Source organism: Macrobrachium nipponense, chromosome 18 (assembly GCF_015104395.2).
Source record: "Macrobrachium nipponense isolate FS-2020 chromosome 18, ASM1510439v2, whole genome shotgun sequence".
Lineage (NCBI taxonomy): Eukaryota > Metazoa > Arthropoda > Malacostraca > Decapoda > Palaemonidae > Macrobrachium > Macrobrachium nipponense.
The window spans coordinates 76,324,263-76,339,842 of NC_087211.1; the positions used below are offsets into that span (position 1 = coordinate 76,324,263).

The 15,580-nt window shown below is 39.4% G+C and overlaps 1 protein-coding gene across 2 annotated transcripts in view; it reads left to right on the forward strand.

Moving 5' to 3' along the window:
• Nucleotides 1-6,335: 6,335 nt before the first annotated feature.
• LOC135197214 (E3 ubiquitin-protein ligase ZNF598-like) overlaps nt 6,336-15,580 on the forward strand; it is a 52,015-nt gene continuing 42,770 nt past the window's right edge. For both annotated transcript variants that reach the window (XR_010310578.1, XM_064224270.1), the window contains exon 1: nt 6,336-6,752. Coding sequence is in view for 1 of the 2 variants with exons in the window: in XM_064224270.1 (XP_064080340.1) it covers nt 6,522-6,752 (231 nt within the window). In the remaining variant the exon portion in view is untranslated. The remainder of the gene's footprint in view (nt 6,753-15,580) is intronic.

Here is a 15,580-nt window from a genome sequence, read left to right on the forward strand (position 1 = left end):
AAGTGCTAATGAGAAATTTGCTGGAAATGTGTTCCCTGTATCATTTTCTTCATCATTTATTCCTTTGATACCTTATATCGTGTATGATGTAATTCTTATACTTTTGATATTGTTTTCTTTTTTGTAGCCAAGTCGTGCAAATGCAACTGCCATTTTTTACACTGCCTGTATCCACATTTTCTTTGTATTTATTGCATAACAATAAGTATTCACAATAAGATTTGGAAAATATAATTAATCTATCATTCTAACCTTTATCATGAAAAAAGTTGCTTTTCAAAGTGAGGTATGAACACAGTGACAGAAGTAAATACATTTCTTAAGAATTATTTAAAATCTTAATAATATTACTACCTGAGAGAGAGAGGAGAGAGAGAGAGAGAGAGAGAGAGAGAGAGAGAGAGAGAGTTGTCATGTTAAAAGAAATGGACTTGAAGAGAATACAGCAAACCAGTATATAGGTAAGTGAATAAGTAAGTATAGAATAAACATATGAAGAAAGCTGGAGTAGCTATGTGTGTTCAATTTGGAATATTTTGTGCAATAAAACAAGGTTTGGTGACTAAATGAGAGAATAAGTATTAAAAAAATCAAACATGTGACCTCTACAGATTTTATCATCAAGATTATATGAAAAACACCATGCGATATGGATTAAATGTATAAAAACTAAGGGATCTTTAAGTAATTCAGTGGAGAAACACGGGAGTGTTACTTTTGTGACGTCACAGTATTAGCTCCGCCCCCACTGCCGAGTTGAGCAGACCCTATATACTTTGAATGGTTATTAAAAAACATCAAGCATGTGACTTCTTTACAGGTTTTATCAGATTTTATAAAAAAAAACCATGTGATATGGATTAAATGTATAAAAACTAAAGCTTCTTTAAGTAATTCAATGGAGAAGCACGGGAGTGTTACTCTTGTGACGTCACAGTATTAGCTCCGCCCCAACTGCCGAGTTGAGCAGACCCTATTACTTTGACTCTGCCCTGACCAAGGCTACAGAATCGCTATATCCTTTATTCAGCTCACCCAAGAGATTCAATAAATTAAAAAAGATATTTAGATCACTTTTTATGAAAGGAATAATATATATATATATATATATATATATATATATATATATTGTGACGAATTGCCACGTGTCTGGTTACTACACTTACCATTCATTAAATGTTACCTCACAACAGCCAGACACCTGAACCCTCATCACAGTTACTAAACGACAGAATACTCTAAAGGCAACAGTGATCCCTTAACAACTTACCAGTATTGCAGAAAATCAGACTAAGTTCATCAAAACAGGTGTGAGGTAATCTTGTAAGCAATTAAATTAATTAAAGGGCATCACTCCATCAACAACTTTAAAAGTCTAAGTATTTCCCTGGTTCTAAGTCACTTCAAGTAAATTGAAGGAAATCAGATCAATTACCACTCTATATTTCTACCTAAACTAATCATTATTATATGCATGTATACTGGTGAGAAATGAAATACTTACGAAAATTTTAAATACAAAGATTTATTATCAAACTCAAAATTATAAGTGAAATTCACAATATCTGGGAAAGTTACTGTTACTTGAAAACAAAGCAAAGTTTAATTAATTCTTGAATCAATTAAGTAAAATTAAATCAAAATTAATTTATCACAAAATTCAAGAAAATTAAATCAATCAAAATTCAAGTGTTAGGCAATACTTAAAATTTGGAAATTAATTCACAAGTGCTAAACAACAATAAAACTTGAAAAGAATTCTAAGTGCAAATTAATTCACAAGTGTTAAATTCAATTAAATGTGCAACGATTAAGTAGTGAAAATAACTAAATTAATTAAATTGTGAATGCAAATGAAAACAGAAAAATGTGGAAAATACCAAAATTGCAAAAAGTATCAATCACACAGAATAGAAAATAAAAAGACACTTCAATAAGAAAATGGATAAATGCACTTCAAACGAAGCAAACACAAAATACAAAAATTTGCTATGTGTAAAAATGTAAATTGTTTCTCAGCCAATGTAAATATTAGTTCAAATTTTTACCAAACCACTGTAACTATTAGTTATTAGTTCTTTAAACCATCGCAACCATTAGTTATTAGTTTTTACCAAACCATCGTAACCATTAGTTATTAGCTTTTACGAAACCATTGTAACCATTAGTTATTAGTTTCTTAACAAACCACTGACTTTTAGTTATTAGTTGCAACTAATAAAAATATAACACACTTTACCCTCTTGGTATACCAATTTTCATTCTTTGTGCTGCGGCTTGTTCAAAAAATTCACCACAATTCACAATATTTCTCAAAAATAGGCGCCATTACACACTGGTATAATGTTTGTTCAGATTCCACAAAAAGCACTAAATAACACTAAATAAACTCTAAGAAATATAAAATCTGAAATCTACAAGTTACGAGTGACCAATTTACGTTACGTTAATATAATCTCAAGTATGTCGAGGGAGAGAGTGAGAGAGAGAGAGAGAGAAAGAGATGTCTGATCGCAACGCGGTTCTAAGATGTAATGAAAACCTCTTCTTTGTATGGGTACTTCAAGAGCCTGACGGGTTCAAAACGTTCTGAGCATGCGAAAGATGATGCAATTCTTTCGAGAAGCTTCGAATGTGACGTAACTTTACAGACAAATGATGAAATTTGCACGTGGCATTCGGCAAAGACGAACGCGTACAAAACGAGCATACATTCATGTACGTACTAGCTCAACAAAGGCACGTACCCGATCGAGACGGAGGTTGAGCGATAATGATTGACATGTTTTTAAAAACAACACAGAGACTGGAGTTCCTCTAATCTCAAGGCGATGAAAAGTTACTGAAACAATTCTAGTTTCGAACGGACAAAGATAATCTCTTTCTCTTTTCATAATACGTTATATACTCTTTTAAAATATGTTATGCAAAATCTGAACACACATTTTAAACATTCTACAACTCTAAGGCTAGCTAGCAATCTGAAAAAATGTTGCAAACTCTATATATAACATTTTATTCAAAGAGGGGATATATGTTTTGAAAGTAGTAATATATAATATATATTATATATATAGATATATATATATATATATATATATATATATATATATGTGTGTGTGTGTGTGTGTGTGTGTGTGTGTGTGATATTTACTTAAAAGGTGAGGATCAAGCTTCGGCACCAAGGAAAGTTGACTGTTGCAACCATAGTGGAGAAGAGCAAGGGGCCAGCACCCCCCTCCCCTCTCTCTCTCTATGTAGGTACGTTATATAAATTTCTGACTCTGATCACGATCGAATCCAGATCTTTCAAATGAACGACTAGGACGCTGCCAACAAAACCACAGAAATTCATGGAAAAAGTTGCAGCCAAAGTACCACTGTACCCACCTGGGCAGGATATGCTCGCATACCTGCCTGTTTTCCCCAACTGCCCGTCTCAGCAGTGACCCAATTGACAACATTTTATTCGAATTATCGAGTCTGTGTGAATATGATAAAAATAAATAATGCACAGTCACGTGTGAAGCAGAAATACTTTTCTGACTCACATTGGGATCGAACCTGAAAGACTCGGTGTGGCGAAAAAGATGGACTTAATAGTGGACTGTATTATATGCTTAACGTTGTTACTTGGTCAAAAACCGCTAAAAGCCTCACGTAACAACTCCACAAAACTCCCTTTGCGGTTTCTAAGTTACGGGGAGATATCTCTCAACCTAATTCATTATTAACGAGGATAACACACCAATACCATTAATGAATAGTACCACAATTAAGTACTTTCACTTATTGAGCAGTCCTTGTACATATGAACTCAGATCATAAATCGCTATACGAGATACGACGAGAGGTACGCGCCTCTCTCTCTCTCTCTCTCTCTCTCTCTCTCTCTCTCTCTCTCTCTCTCTCTCTCTCTAAATGTTGCGAGTACTCACGGGTTGATTTTCAGACCTTAGAGGACCGCTGTGTTATCTCGTTTCTAAAAGTTATTTGCATAACCTTAAAGTATGAACACAATAAAGGTTTATCAGATCAATTTATATTCACCATCCACAAAACTGAAACAAGGGCAAAATGAAATAAGATCGAGGGATATTGAAACGCATTTGATAAATTTACAGTTAAAATTAATTTAATAACTAAAAATTAAACATATCAAAGAGTAATAACATATAAGTGACAGATGAAATTAATCACTCAAGGGGAATTGTAATGAATGGCACTCAAATGAAACAAATTACAACAAAATTAAAAGAATCAGGGCAATCGCCCTTTCTGAATCCACACACACATCACTACACAACACTAGATAACAGGTAACCTCTAAAGTTGAGCCAAGAAGCTGTTCGTTCCGTCCTGCATTCGGTTTTTGTTAGGGAAAAGAGACAAGTTATACAATTACCACGAATGCAGAACTGACTTACAAGGTTTTCATGAACATAAAAAACTTTACAATCATTATCAAGTTCGCTGTCAAAAATAAATTCCAAATATAATAATGTGTAACTTCAACATATTCATTAAATGTAGTGAATTAATTGGTGGTTTGTGTCAATACAATTTTGGGCGATATCACGCCCATACAGTGTACTACGCACATACGCATACACACCCCTAAAGGAGCAGGCAAAGGAGCGATCAGAGGGGCGAATTACTGCCCTTCTTTTCCCCTCCCGATCTTTGACCTCTCCTAATGGCTTCTCTGGCGAGAGGCACAAACAAATGACACCTTCAACTCTTACCATACGTGATATGCACAATACATTCACCAAGAGCAATTTTATATATATAAGGACAAATGAATTATCATAACTAAAACAGTAATTATACTACGTTACTAAAACGTCTACTGACGTTACGTCAAAAGACTTCGTTTTTGTGTAAAACTATCTTTTCGGTGCTAACCGCACCACAGATACTACGTACTAGATTAAACTAGAACATAGCAAAATCAGATAAAACAACGTTAAGAGTGTCATTCCCGTGTAGATGTGGTTCTTTCACCCTTATTATGTTATGCAATATAGAAGTGCATATTTTTACAAAATATATGGGCATGCGAATATATTTGGTTTGCACATGAATACAAATACAGTAACATAGTTCCTGTCTGTCGGTTACCTGACAGACGGTAATGCGCAGTGAAAATCAATCAGCAATATCTTATGAGACAGACACTAATAACTATAATAGAAGACAAATAGCATGGAAACAAGTGAATACACAAAAACATTACAAAATAAAATCGTTGTGAGAGGAATTCCTCACACTCGGATTCGATCCTGATGTGAGTCGGAAATATAGTATTTCTGGACCAGACATGATTTTGTGTTGATTATATATATATATATATATATATATATATATATATATATATATATATGTGTGTGTGTGTGTGTGTGTGTGTGTATATATATATATATATATATATATATATATATATATATATATATATATATATATATATACTATGTATGAATGTTTGTATATAAAGGGTAGCACAAGGTATATATGTGTGTGTGCTTCAGATAAGGAGAGGAAAGAGAGTCGTGGTGTTGTATAGTTACGTTACAAAATTCTAAAACTGCTGCATTTTACAAGGATAGGTAGGCCAGACCAGACATGGGTTTTCGAGATGAGAGAGAGAGAGAGAGAGAGAGAGAGAGAGAGAGAGAGAGAGAGAGAGAGAGAGAGAGAGATATTACAAACACTGTAAACATAATTTTATTGTGACTTCAGCTGACAGCTTCAGAATCTTCATGGCTTTATTTTTTGCTCAAAGAAAACTTCTACAAAAATGAAACAATGTTTATTGATTTCCAGACATACCTTTTTGGTATGTCTGAATCTGATATGTCTTGAAATTTTATTCCGAATCACGTGACTTCTTGAAATATATCACAGATAAACGACAAAATCCCGTATGGATCAGGTATGAAATGGATAATATTCGTCGGACAATATATTATCACTAAACCTCACACGCGTTTGTTGCTTGATGTTTGTTAGTTATCAATCATTTTATCATGATTTAAATTCAAATGAGATAAAAGAAAAGATAAGTAGACGCCGAGCAACACGCCCCCCCCCAAAAAAAAATAGCAACGATGATGCTTCAATTTCGACAAAAAAAAAGGCCAGATAAAACACATCAATAACCATTGATACCAGATCGGTGTATTTTGTTAAGAGTATGCAATGTAGATAATTAACGAAATAACGAAATGCTTATATTCAACCAAATATATCATCTGGAAACCAGAAACATTAGTAATAAACAACAACATAACTTTGAAGAAGAAGAAGAAGTTTCAAGGGGGCACCGCACTGCCTTACCTACAGCTACAAACATCATCATCATCATCGGCGAGACGGCCACCGCAGCGACATCTATATCTCCAAGTTACTAAGCGCTCGTTGGTGCCAACAAAACAACACTCAGTCACTTATAGAGGGCGAAAGTGAACGAAGTGCATAGGACGTGGTGCATATTTCCCAGTTCAGTGTCAAGCTGCAAGATGTCGACGGCGACGAAGAAGAGCGAGGAGGTGGTGGCCCTACCCGACGGGATAGTCATGGAAGGACCTGAACCCGAGGACGAGGAGGAGGTCTGCGTCGTGTGCTTCAGGTCCGTCGAAATCTACAGCATCGGCGAGTGCGACCATCCTGTGTGCTACGAGTGTTCGACCAGGATGAGAGTCCTGTGCGGAAGGACCGAATGTCCCATATGCAGAAAAGAGATGTCCAAGGTATATTTGAGCTAATCCTGCCGTAGGGCGAGACGTCCTGCGGGGGTTTGGGGGGCCGGGGTACGGTTCCTTCGAGGGCAGCCGTTGTCAGGCTATGTTGGGCTTAGGTCAGCTTAGTAACGGCTTGTCATTGCGCAATCTTTATCAATGTTATTTATGCTTAGGGGCGTTGGTGCCTTTAGATTGACAGTTAAATCTTGGTCTTTTTAGGTTTGCTGTTAATTTATGCTGACATATTGTTAGGGGACTGTTTGTCCAGCTGAGATAACCTTCTTTAAATTCTAGAGACTTCATTTCATTCAGTAATCATTCAGAGAATAGAATTTTTAACCAATCAGTCAGAGAATAGGATTTATACACCCATCCTGTCTTCTGCTTATGGTAAAACTGAAGACAAGGCTGGTAACTAGAATCACTGAACACTTTGTCTGCATTGCCAGATCATTTTGTGCAAAAATCTGAACATTTTCTTAAAGAAATCTCTAGACATGAGATAGCTATGTTTTAGTAAAATCTGCAGGCCCTCCAGTTCATTCAGAAACTTTATGGTTCTTGTATTTAGGGTAAAAAACCGCATGGCACAGGGGTGGACCATGTACGATCAATGTGTACAACCCCAAAAAAAGTACATTATAACGCATCCTGACATCGGAGATGGGCATCAGACGCGACTTGTTGTTGGTGAGAAACGGAGCTAAAGACCTCTACACCTGTGTCAGGACGCGTTATAATGTACTTTTCTTGGGGTTGTACACATTGATCGTACATGGTCCACCCCTGTACCATGCGGTTTCTTACCCTACATGTAGTATGGACAAATTAAATGAAATATCAATGCTAATAGTTTAATATTTGGAACACAACTAAACTTATACAGGGTATTTCCCAAGAGACCATCCTAGTGACTACAAATTAGGAAAATCTAAGAAGTCTTCATATAATCATCACCAACTGAGTTAAAGATGTACAAGACCACATTATAATTCCACATATCCTGGCTTTCATGGTTTCAACCTCCAGACTACCTTGCTTTTTGTAGTAAGTCCTTTATTACAGTAAAAACAAAACATATATTTCTTATCATTTGTTTCAAATGAAGCAACCCTGTAAGTCTTTCAGTTGTAAACTGTTTCTTATTTTAGTTTAAATTTGATTTAAAAAAAAAATTTATTCAACCTCGGCATTTGATTGAGGTTTCAAATTATTATTTTCTCAAAATTTTTTAGGGTACCTACTTTAAGTTTTCAAATAATTGACTTCATATTCTATTTATTTTCACTACAAAGGATAAAATTAGAATATTCAGGAATACAAATGTTTCAACCAGATCATTTTACATTACATGTTAGGCAAAGACTAGATTAGAGATAATGAAGGATTACCAAGAATAAAGTGAAACCAGGCAAAGACTAGATTAGAGATAATGAAAGAATGCTAAGAATAAAGTGATGTGGTTTCTTTCATTCAATTGTCTGTTTGTCAGGAAAAGACAAATGCTAAAAGTAATAATATGTAGCTATCCTTGAACTTTGGTCTCAAAGGCAGGAAATTACATTTATGTTTATATGTCTCCTTGTAGTATACCAAAATATCTTTTCATCTTTATAAGCTAGTCACAAAATTTTCAGGCACTAGGATTTTTTCTTTACCTTTCTACATGGATGTGCACATTTGTAACTGCATCATACTACATGGTACATCATGCAATAATGCAGGAATATTACAAGTTTGTTATCCATCCTAGCTAAGAAATTGTGAAAAATTGTACTATAGTAATTTAGATTCACATCAACCGTGCATTTGATGTCTAGGCCCTTCCCTTACAACACTCCTGACTGGCTGTTGATAAGCCAGTGACAGGGCTGAAAACTCAATCTCTCTTGAGAGTTCACATGGGTAGGATCTGTCTTCCACCTCTCCTGAGGGATATGTATTGTCAAAAGCATCCCTCAGGAGAGGTGGAACATAGATCCTACCCATGTGAACTCTCGAGAGAGACTGAGAGTCCAGCCCTGTCATTGGCTTATCAACACCCAATCAGGAGCGTTGTAAGGGACTGCCCTAGACATCAAATGCACGGTTAATGTGAATCTACAGTAGTAGTGTATATTGTTTTAATCCTTACAGCTCAAAAGCATGAGTAGTCAAATTGCCTGCTATGCCTTTTGAGGAGTTAACTGCCTTCCTAAAATATTTATGTTTAGCTTTGGAGTGATGTACATACACACACATAAGAACAAACTACTTTGAATTACCAAAATTTTAACAGTTTATATATATTATATTTTGTTCATGAAACTTACCTGTCAGATATATATATAGCTGTATTCTCTGAAGTCCGACAGAATTTCTAAAACTTACGACACACGTAGTGAGTTAGGGTGGGTGGTTAGTACCCATTCCCGCCGCTGGGAGGCGGGTATCAGGAACCATTCCCATTTTCTATCAGATTTCTTCTGTCGCCGGTGTCGTAAACACCCTGTTACACACCTCCGCCTCAGGATTTTGGAAAATGGGAAAACTGGTTTCATATTGCTTGAGTATCCTCTTGACTTTTGGTTTTTTTGATTGGATCGATAGCTGGCATACGTGATTTGGACTGTTATTGATTTTTGGCTTAGATTTTCCCTTAAAAATGTCTGGATGTAGTTCTGCTAGCGCCAGGGTGTGCTCGAAAGTGGAATGCAAGGTTAGGCTTCCAAAAGCCTTGGTTGATCCTCACACATTGTGTAAAGGGTGTAGGGGGCAAGAGTGTAGATTTGATTTGCGCTGTAATGAGTGTGAAAGCTTAGATGATTTGCAATGGAAGACGTATGAATCCTACGTTAAGAAGTTAGAACGTGATAAGGATTAGGAGGTCTTCCTCCAGGAGTAAGTCGGGTAGCAGACAGGGTATTAATGTATCCCCTTCTAACCCTCCTTTAGAATTTGTGTCTCCTAACCCTGTAGTGTTGCCTTCGGGCCCTCAAGTGGTGTCTGCGGAGGGTAATGCCCTTTCGCTTATTCTAGATTCATGAAGACGCTTGAATCTAAAGTGCTTGCCCTTGAAAACAGGCAAAATAAGTGCAGTGATAGTGCCCCTAGTGAAGTGGAGGGGCGTCAGATCGGCCCTATAGCGCCTCTAGGCTGGGACCTCTGCCGGACTCCAGGACTCAGGGAGAGGGGCATGTCGAAGGCCGAAGGAGGGTTACGGGGAACCCCCACCGATCTGGCGTCCCTTCAGCAGTTCCTGTGGACGCTTCCCAGGCTGCTAAGAGCGTGCTCGAGCACGTATCCTTAAGGATTGTTTCTCGTCTTCCGACGCGTCCTCCCCGCGCAAGGGGTGGAATCTCGATCGGATTCGCGACCTCTGAAGAGGACTCTTCAAGAGCTGGACGCTTCACGTCATGCTATGTCTGAGTGGCATTCTTCTCCGGAAAGCGTAGCCTTTGCCGCCCCAGAAGAAGTATAGGACGTCATCCGACGATGACGCCCTCGAGCGCCCCAGTCGCTCTAGAGCCAAGGCTGTTCTTGGGAGAAGGAAGAAGGCGTCCCTCGCCCCTCTCCTTCTCGCAAGCGCAGCTCGTCTCCGCGTAAGGAGACATCTCAGACGGAGATCATCATTGCGATGCAGCGGCAAACTGGACGCTTTACTGAAACAGAAAGAGACGGTCCCGCGTCGAAGGAAAGACGATAGACTGCCTATCAAGAGATCTAAGCAGTCTCTCCAATGGCTCCTTTTTCGTCCCGTCTTCTGATATTTCGCCCTCTAGACGTCGTTTTGCTCCCAGGGTTCATCTAGAGGTGACGTTAGACGCCAAGTTAGAGAGAGTTCTCTGCATGCTCCTCTCCCTTCCCGTAGAGAGGACGCTCGGCGTTCCAACTTCGACGCTTCTGCTGACGACGATTTGCGTTCTGCACCTCTTCGACATGTCAGTGTTGACGCTCAACGTTATGTTAGTCGGGCAGTGGATCAAGTTCTTTGCTGGACGTTCGGAAGGACGCTTCGCGGGACGGTAGAAGAGTCTCTTTGATGGACGCTCGGTGGACGCTGATTTGGACGCTCGAGAGAACGCTACATTGGACGCTCAGATGGACGCTCGTAGACGTTCTAGTAAGACCTCTGTGGACGCGAATGTGGAAGTTCGCTGTCACTCGGATGTGGTTCCCGAGCCTTTGGCACGTTCGCCTCTAAAAGGGACTCCTGATCCTGTTACTGTTAAGGATCCGTTACCCTCGTCTTCTTTTCATCGTTCAGATAGGAGACTTGGAGCTAAAGGACTTCTGCCTCTTCCTTCGGACTTGCACTCGGGTAGGGAAGAAGGAGAACTTAGCGGTTCTTCGGAGGATGTTGATGATGATCAACCTGCTACGTCTGCCTCGTCAGATTATCAAGTTTTGGCACGACTACTTGCGGATTCGTTTGGCGATACTTTTCAGCCAGCTGCTCCTCCTTCTCCTCCTTCTCAGTTTTCGTCGTCGAAGACAAGTAAGTCTCCAGGTTTCGTGAAGATGAAGACGTCGTTATCTACGAAAAGAGCTTTCCGGAAGGTAAACGCCTGGATGGAGTCTAGGAAAGCAAAAAGGAAGAACTACTTTCGCCCTGCCTCCGTCTAGACTTAGCGGTAAGGCAGGAGGCGTGTATGATACAGGCGAGGAATAGGATTGAGGTTCCTACGTCGGCTCAAGGTGATTTCGCCAGCGTGGTGGATGCCTCAAGGAGGGCCCTTTTAGCATCGGCTAAGGTTTCTTGGACGACTTCCGAACTGGACCATCTTTTGAAGGGACTATTTAGGTCCTTAGAAGTTTTCAACTTTTTAGACTGGTGTCTTGGAGCCTTAGACAACCAATCTCGTAAGCCAGACTCGATCAGCTTGGGGGAGCTGTCCAGTGATTGTCATGCATGGACAAGGCCGTCAGGGATGGCTCAGAGGAGTTAGCCTCTCATTTTTCAGCAGGGGTTTCTTAAGAAAAGGTCGCTTTATGCAACTTCGCGGCTAAGTCTGTCTCTCCCGCTCAGAGGACAGAACTTTTGTATGCTCCCTTCTCGAGTCATCTCTTCCCCCAAGCTATGGTGAAGGATCTGGCAGTGAGTCTGCAGGAGAAAGCCACACAAGACCTGTTGGCTCAGTCTTCGAGACGTCCGGCTCCAGTCTTTGTAAAAAGGAACCACAATGTTGGTCCTAAAACGTGAATAAATTCACTTCCATTATTCAGTGGAACTGTCAGGGACTGCGAGCGAAGTACGAGGAAGTGAAGCTTTTAATCTATGAGCACTCTCCTGTAGGGATATGTTTGCAGGAGACTATGCTAGGTGAAATATACCCTTGTCCTAGGGAATATGTTCACTATAGAACTAAATTGATTTACAGGTAGGAAATCATGGTGGATCCCTCATCTACATCCGTCGAGATGCTCCACACTACAAAGTAAAACTAATACTCCACTTCAAGCGTGGCTGTACGAATTAATTTGAGGAGGCAATATACTATATGTTCCCTTTACATTCCGCCCAATAGCCATGTCTCCCAAGAGAACTTAATACACTTGATGCAGGCAACTACCAGAGCCATCCTTCTACTTGGTGACTTCAACAGTAGACATCCATTGTGGGGAGATGTAACATCAAACCAAAAACAAAAAGGGAATATGATGGCATCATTAATAGAAATGAAGATATAGGTCTTCTTAATACTGGAGACATACCCATTACCACATTCAGACAGGCACCGTCTCCTGCATCGACCTTTCAATATGTAGCTCCAACTGCAGTGTTGATTTTAGTTGGAGAACAAGTGATGACTGGCATACCAGTGACCATTCTCCAATTGTGATCGACACCAATGAAGGCCCCCCACCATATCCCGAGATCACCAAGATGGTGTTTAGAGAAAGCAAATTGGAGAAAATTCAAAGATTTGAGTGAGTTGGAGGGGAATGCAAAAAGATTTCCAAGTGTAGATGATGCCATTGATCTACTCAATGGAACATTACATACTGCAGGTCTGCACTCTATTCCTCGAACAAAAGGACTATTCAGGAGACGGCCAGTACCGTGGTGGTCAGAAGACTTAAGGCTGTTACACCGAGCTACAAGGACATCATTGACCAGGTGCCGTAGACACCGCAACCTTGGACAATGTCATAATTTACAAACAGTGTAGGGCACGATTTCGAAAAGCCATGAAAGCTGCCAGAAGACAATCATGGGCCGGATATGTATCTCTATTAACAGCAGAACACCAGTTTGTAGCATTTGGAAGAAAATAAGAAAAATTCAGGGTAAATTTACACCCAATCCTCCTCCAGTACTTAAAAGTGAATAATAATCATGTCACAGATGCCAGAGAAGTTAGTAATACATTTCAGAACACTTCGCTCGAGTCTCTGAGAAATCAGATAGTTCCCCCCAGGACATAATTTCAGAATGATGGAAGAACAACAGGTACTTGACTTTTCAGCAAAAGAAAGCTGAAATCATATAATATGCCGTTTTCTGAGAGGGGAATTTGACTCTGCTTTATCTAGGAGCAAGAACACTGCCCCTGGTCCAGATGAGATTCCTTATGAAATGTTTAAACACATTTCAAGGAACACAAAACTTTTTATAATAAGTATTATCAATAGAATATGGGATGAAAGCAGCTACCCTACCATATGGGAATTAGCTACCATGTTACCATTCCTTAAGCCTGGAAAAGATCCTCTCTGTGCAGCAAGTTACCGCCCCCATTTGCTTTAACTTGCTGTTTGTGTAAGTTGATGGAAAAAAATGGTAAATGTAAGACTGATGTGGTATCTAGAGCACAACAATATTCTAACACCTTCTCAGTGTGGTTTTCGAAAAATGCACTCCACCCTGGACATCTTACTGCAACTTGAAGCCTCTATCTGTGAGGCCTTTGCCTCCAAGCAACACCATGTGACAGTGTTTTTTTTTGATATATAGAAAAGGCATATGACACTGCGTGGAGGACATGGGATTCTGAAGACTATGCATAATAGTGGTCTACGAGGCAAATTACCTTTATTTGTGAAATCCTTTTTACATCGTAGGTATTTTAAAGTTAAAGTTGGCAGTATTTTATCAGAGAAAAGGTGCCAAGAAGAAGGTGTTCCCAGGGTAGTGTTCTCAGTGTAACACTTTTTGCTCTGGCCATAAACAGTGTTGCAGCTGTCATTCCAAGAGAGGTTTTAAAGACACTGTTTGTGGATGACTTGTCAATATCCTTTGCTGCCACCCGGATGACTGTAGCAGAAAGAAAGCTACAATTAACAATAAATAATAGTAAGTAAAGGGTTGGGTGAGAAACAGGGTTTAAAATCTCTGTAAGCAAGACTACTGCTGTCCACTTCTGTCGGATCAGGGGAGTACATCCTGATCCAGACCTATATTGTATGGCCGTTAGAATCCCATGTAGAACAAGCACACTTCTTAGGCCTAGTTTTTGACAGTAGATTGACTTGGGTCCCCCATATCAAACATATAAAAAGCAAAGAGCCTAGAAGCTCTACACATTTGAAGTGCTTTCTCACACCAGTTGGGAGCTATAGAAAATCTTTTACTGAAGCTTCATAAATCTTTAATCTTGTCAAAGCTGTCATATGGTGTGAAGTTTATTCTTCAGCTTCCTCATGTAACTTAAAAAATTTTAGATTCAGTGCTCATTCAGGTATTCGTATAGCCACAGGAGCTTTCCGTTCGTCACCAATACCTAGTATGTAGTTGATGCAGGAGAGATGCCCCTTGAACTCTATCGCCAGTCATCATTACTTCGGTACTGGTTTAGAGTGCAAAGACTACCCAAATCTCTGGCATTTGCTGTGGCAAATAGAAATATTTTTAATTTTTAACAGTTTTTACGAAAGTCATCCAAGGTATCCCACTTCCTTTTAGCATAGAATTAAAAAATTTTAGAGGATACGAATATTAGAAAATTTCCCATTATCCCCTTTGTGTATCCCAGTACTCCTGTCTGGAGGTTACCTGATGTGAAATTCTGTAGGTACTTCAGTGGAGCAAAGAGGGATAAATCTGATGAGGAAATGAGGGCCATATTTTTTTTTTTAGAGCATGTATCAGAGCATGTAGATACAAGTTTTATATTTACTGATGGCTCTAAGTCCAGTGCTGGCGTTGGATATGGAGTTTTTAGCGAATCTTTTAACCGAAGAGGTGCACTTCCTTCTATTGCCTCAACTTTACAGCTGAATTGTATGGCATCCTGTAGCACTGGAACATATTACACACTCCCAGTGTGTAGCTACACAATATTTTGTGACTCCAAAAGTGCCCCTACAGTCCCTGAAGTCTTTAATACTGATCAACCCTTGGTGTTGAAGATCTTGCAGTGGATTTTCTTGCACCAGTATAGAGGGAGCATTGTTTCTTTTTGTGGGTTCCTGCTCATGTGAACATATCAGGAAACGAAGAGGCAGACAAGCTAGCCAGATCAGCTGCGCAAACTTTGATACCAAGAAATGCCTGTTCCATATCGTGATACATTCTATGATATATGGAAATCCATCCAGCATTTATGGGTAGTTCAGTGGGACAGAGTAGGCCCAATAAAATGAAAGAAATTACTAGTCAGACCACACCCTTGGAAATATTACCTAATCCAAGGAAGTGGGAGAGGTTGTATTGTGTAGATTACGTATTGGCCATACGCGTTTAACTCATGGCTATCTGATGGATGGGGAGCATGAGCCCTTCTGTGACGATTGCTTAGTTCCGCGAAACAGTTAGCATTTGCTGGTTGAGTCCCAGTCAAAGTGGTGGAACTTAGGAATCGTTTTTTAGGTTATAGTAAGTGAAGCAGGGGGTAATTATAGCATGGCAAAACTGT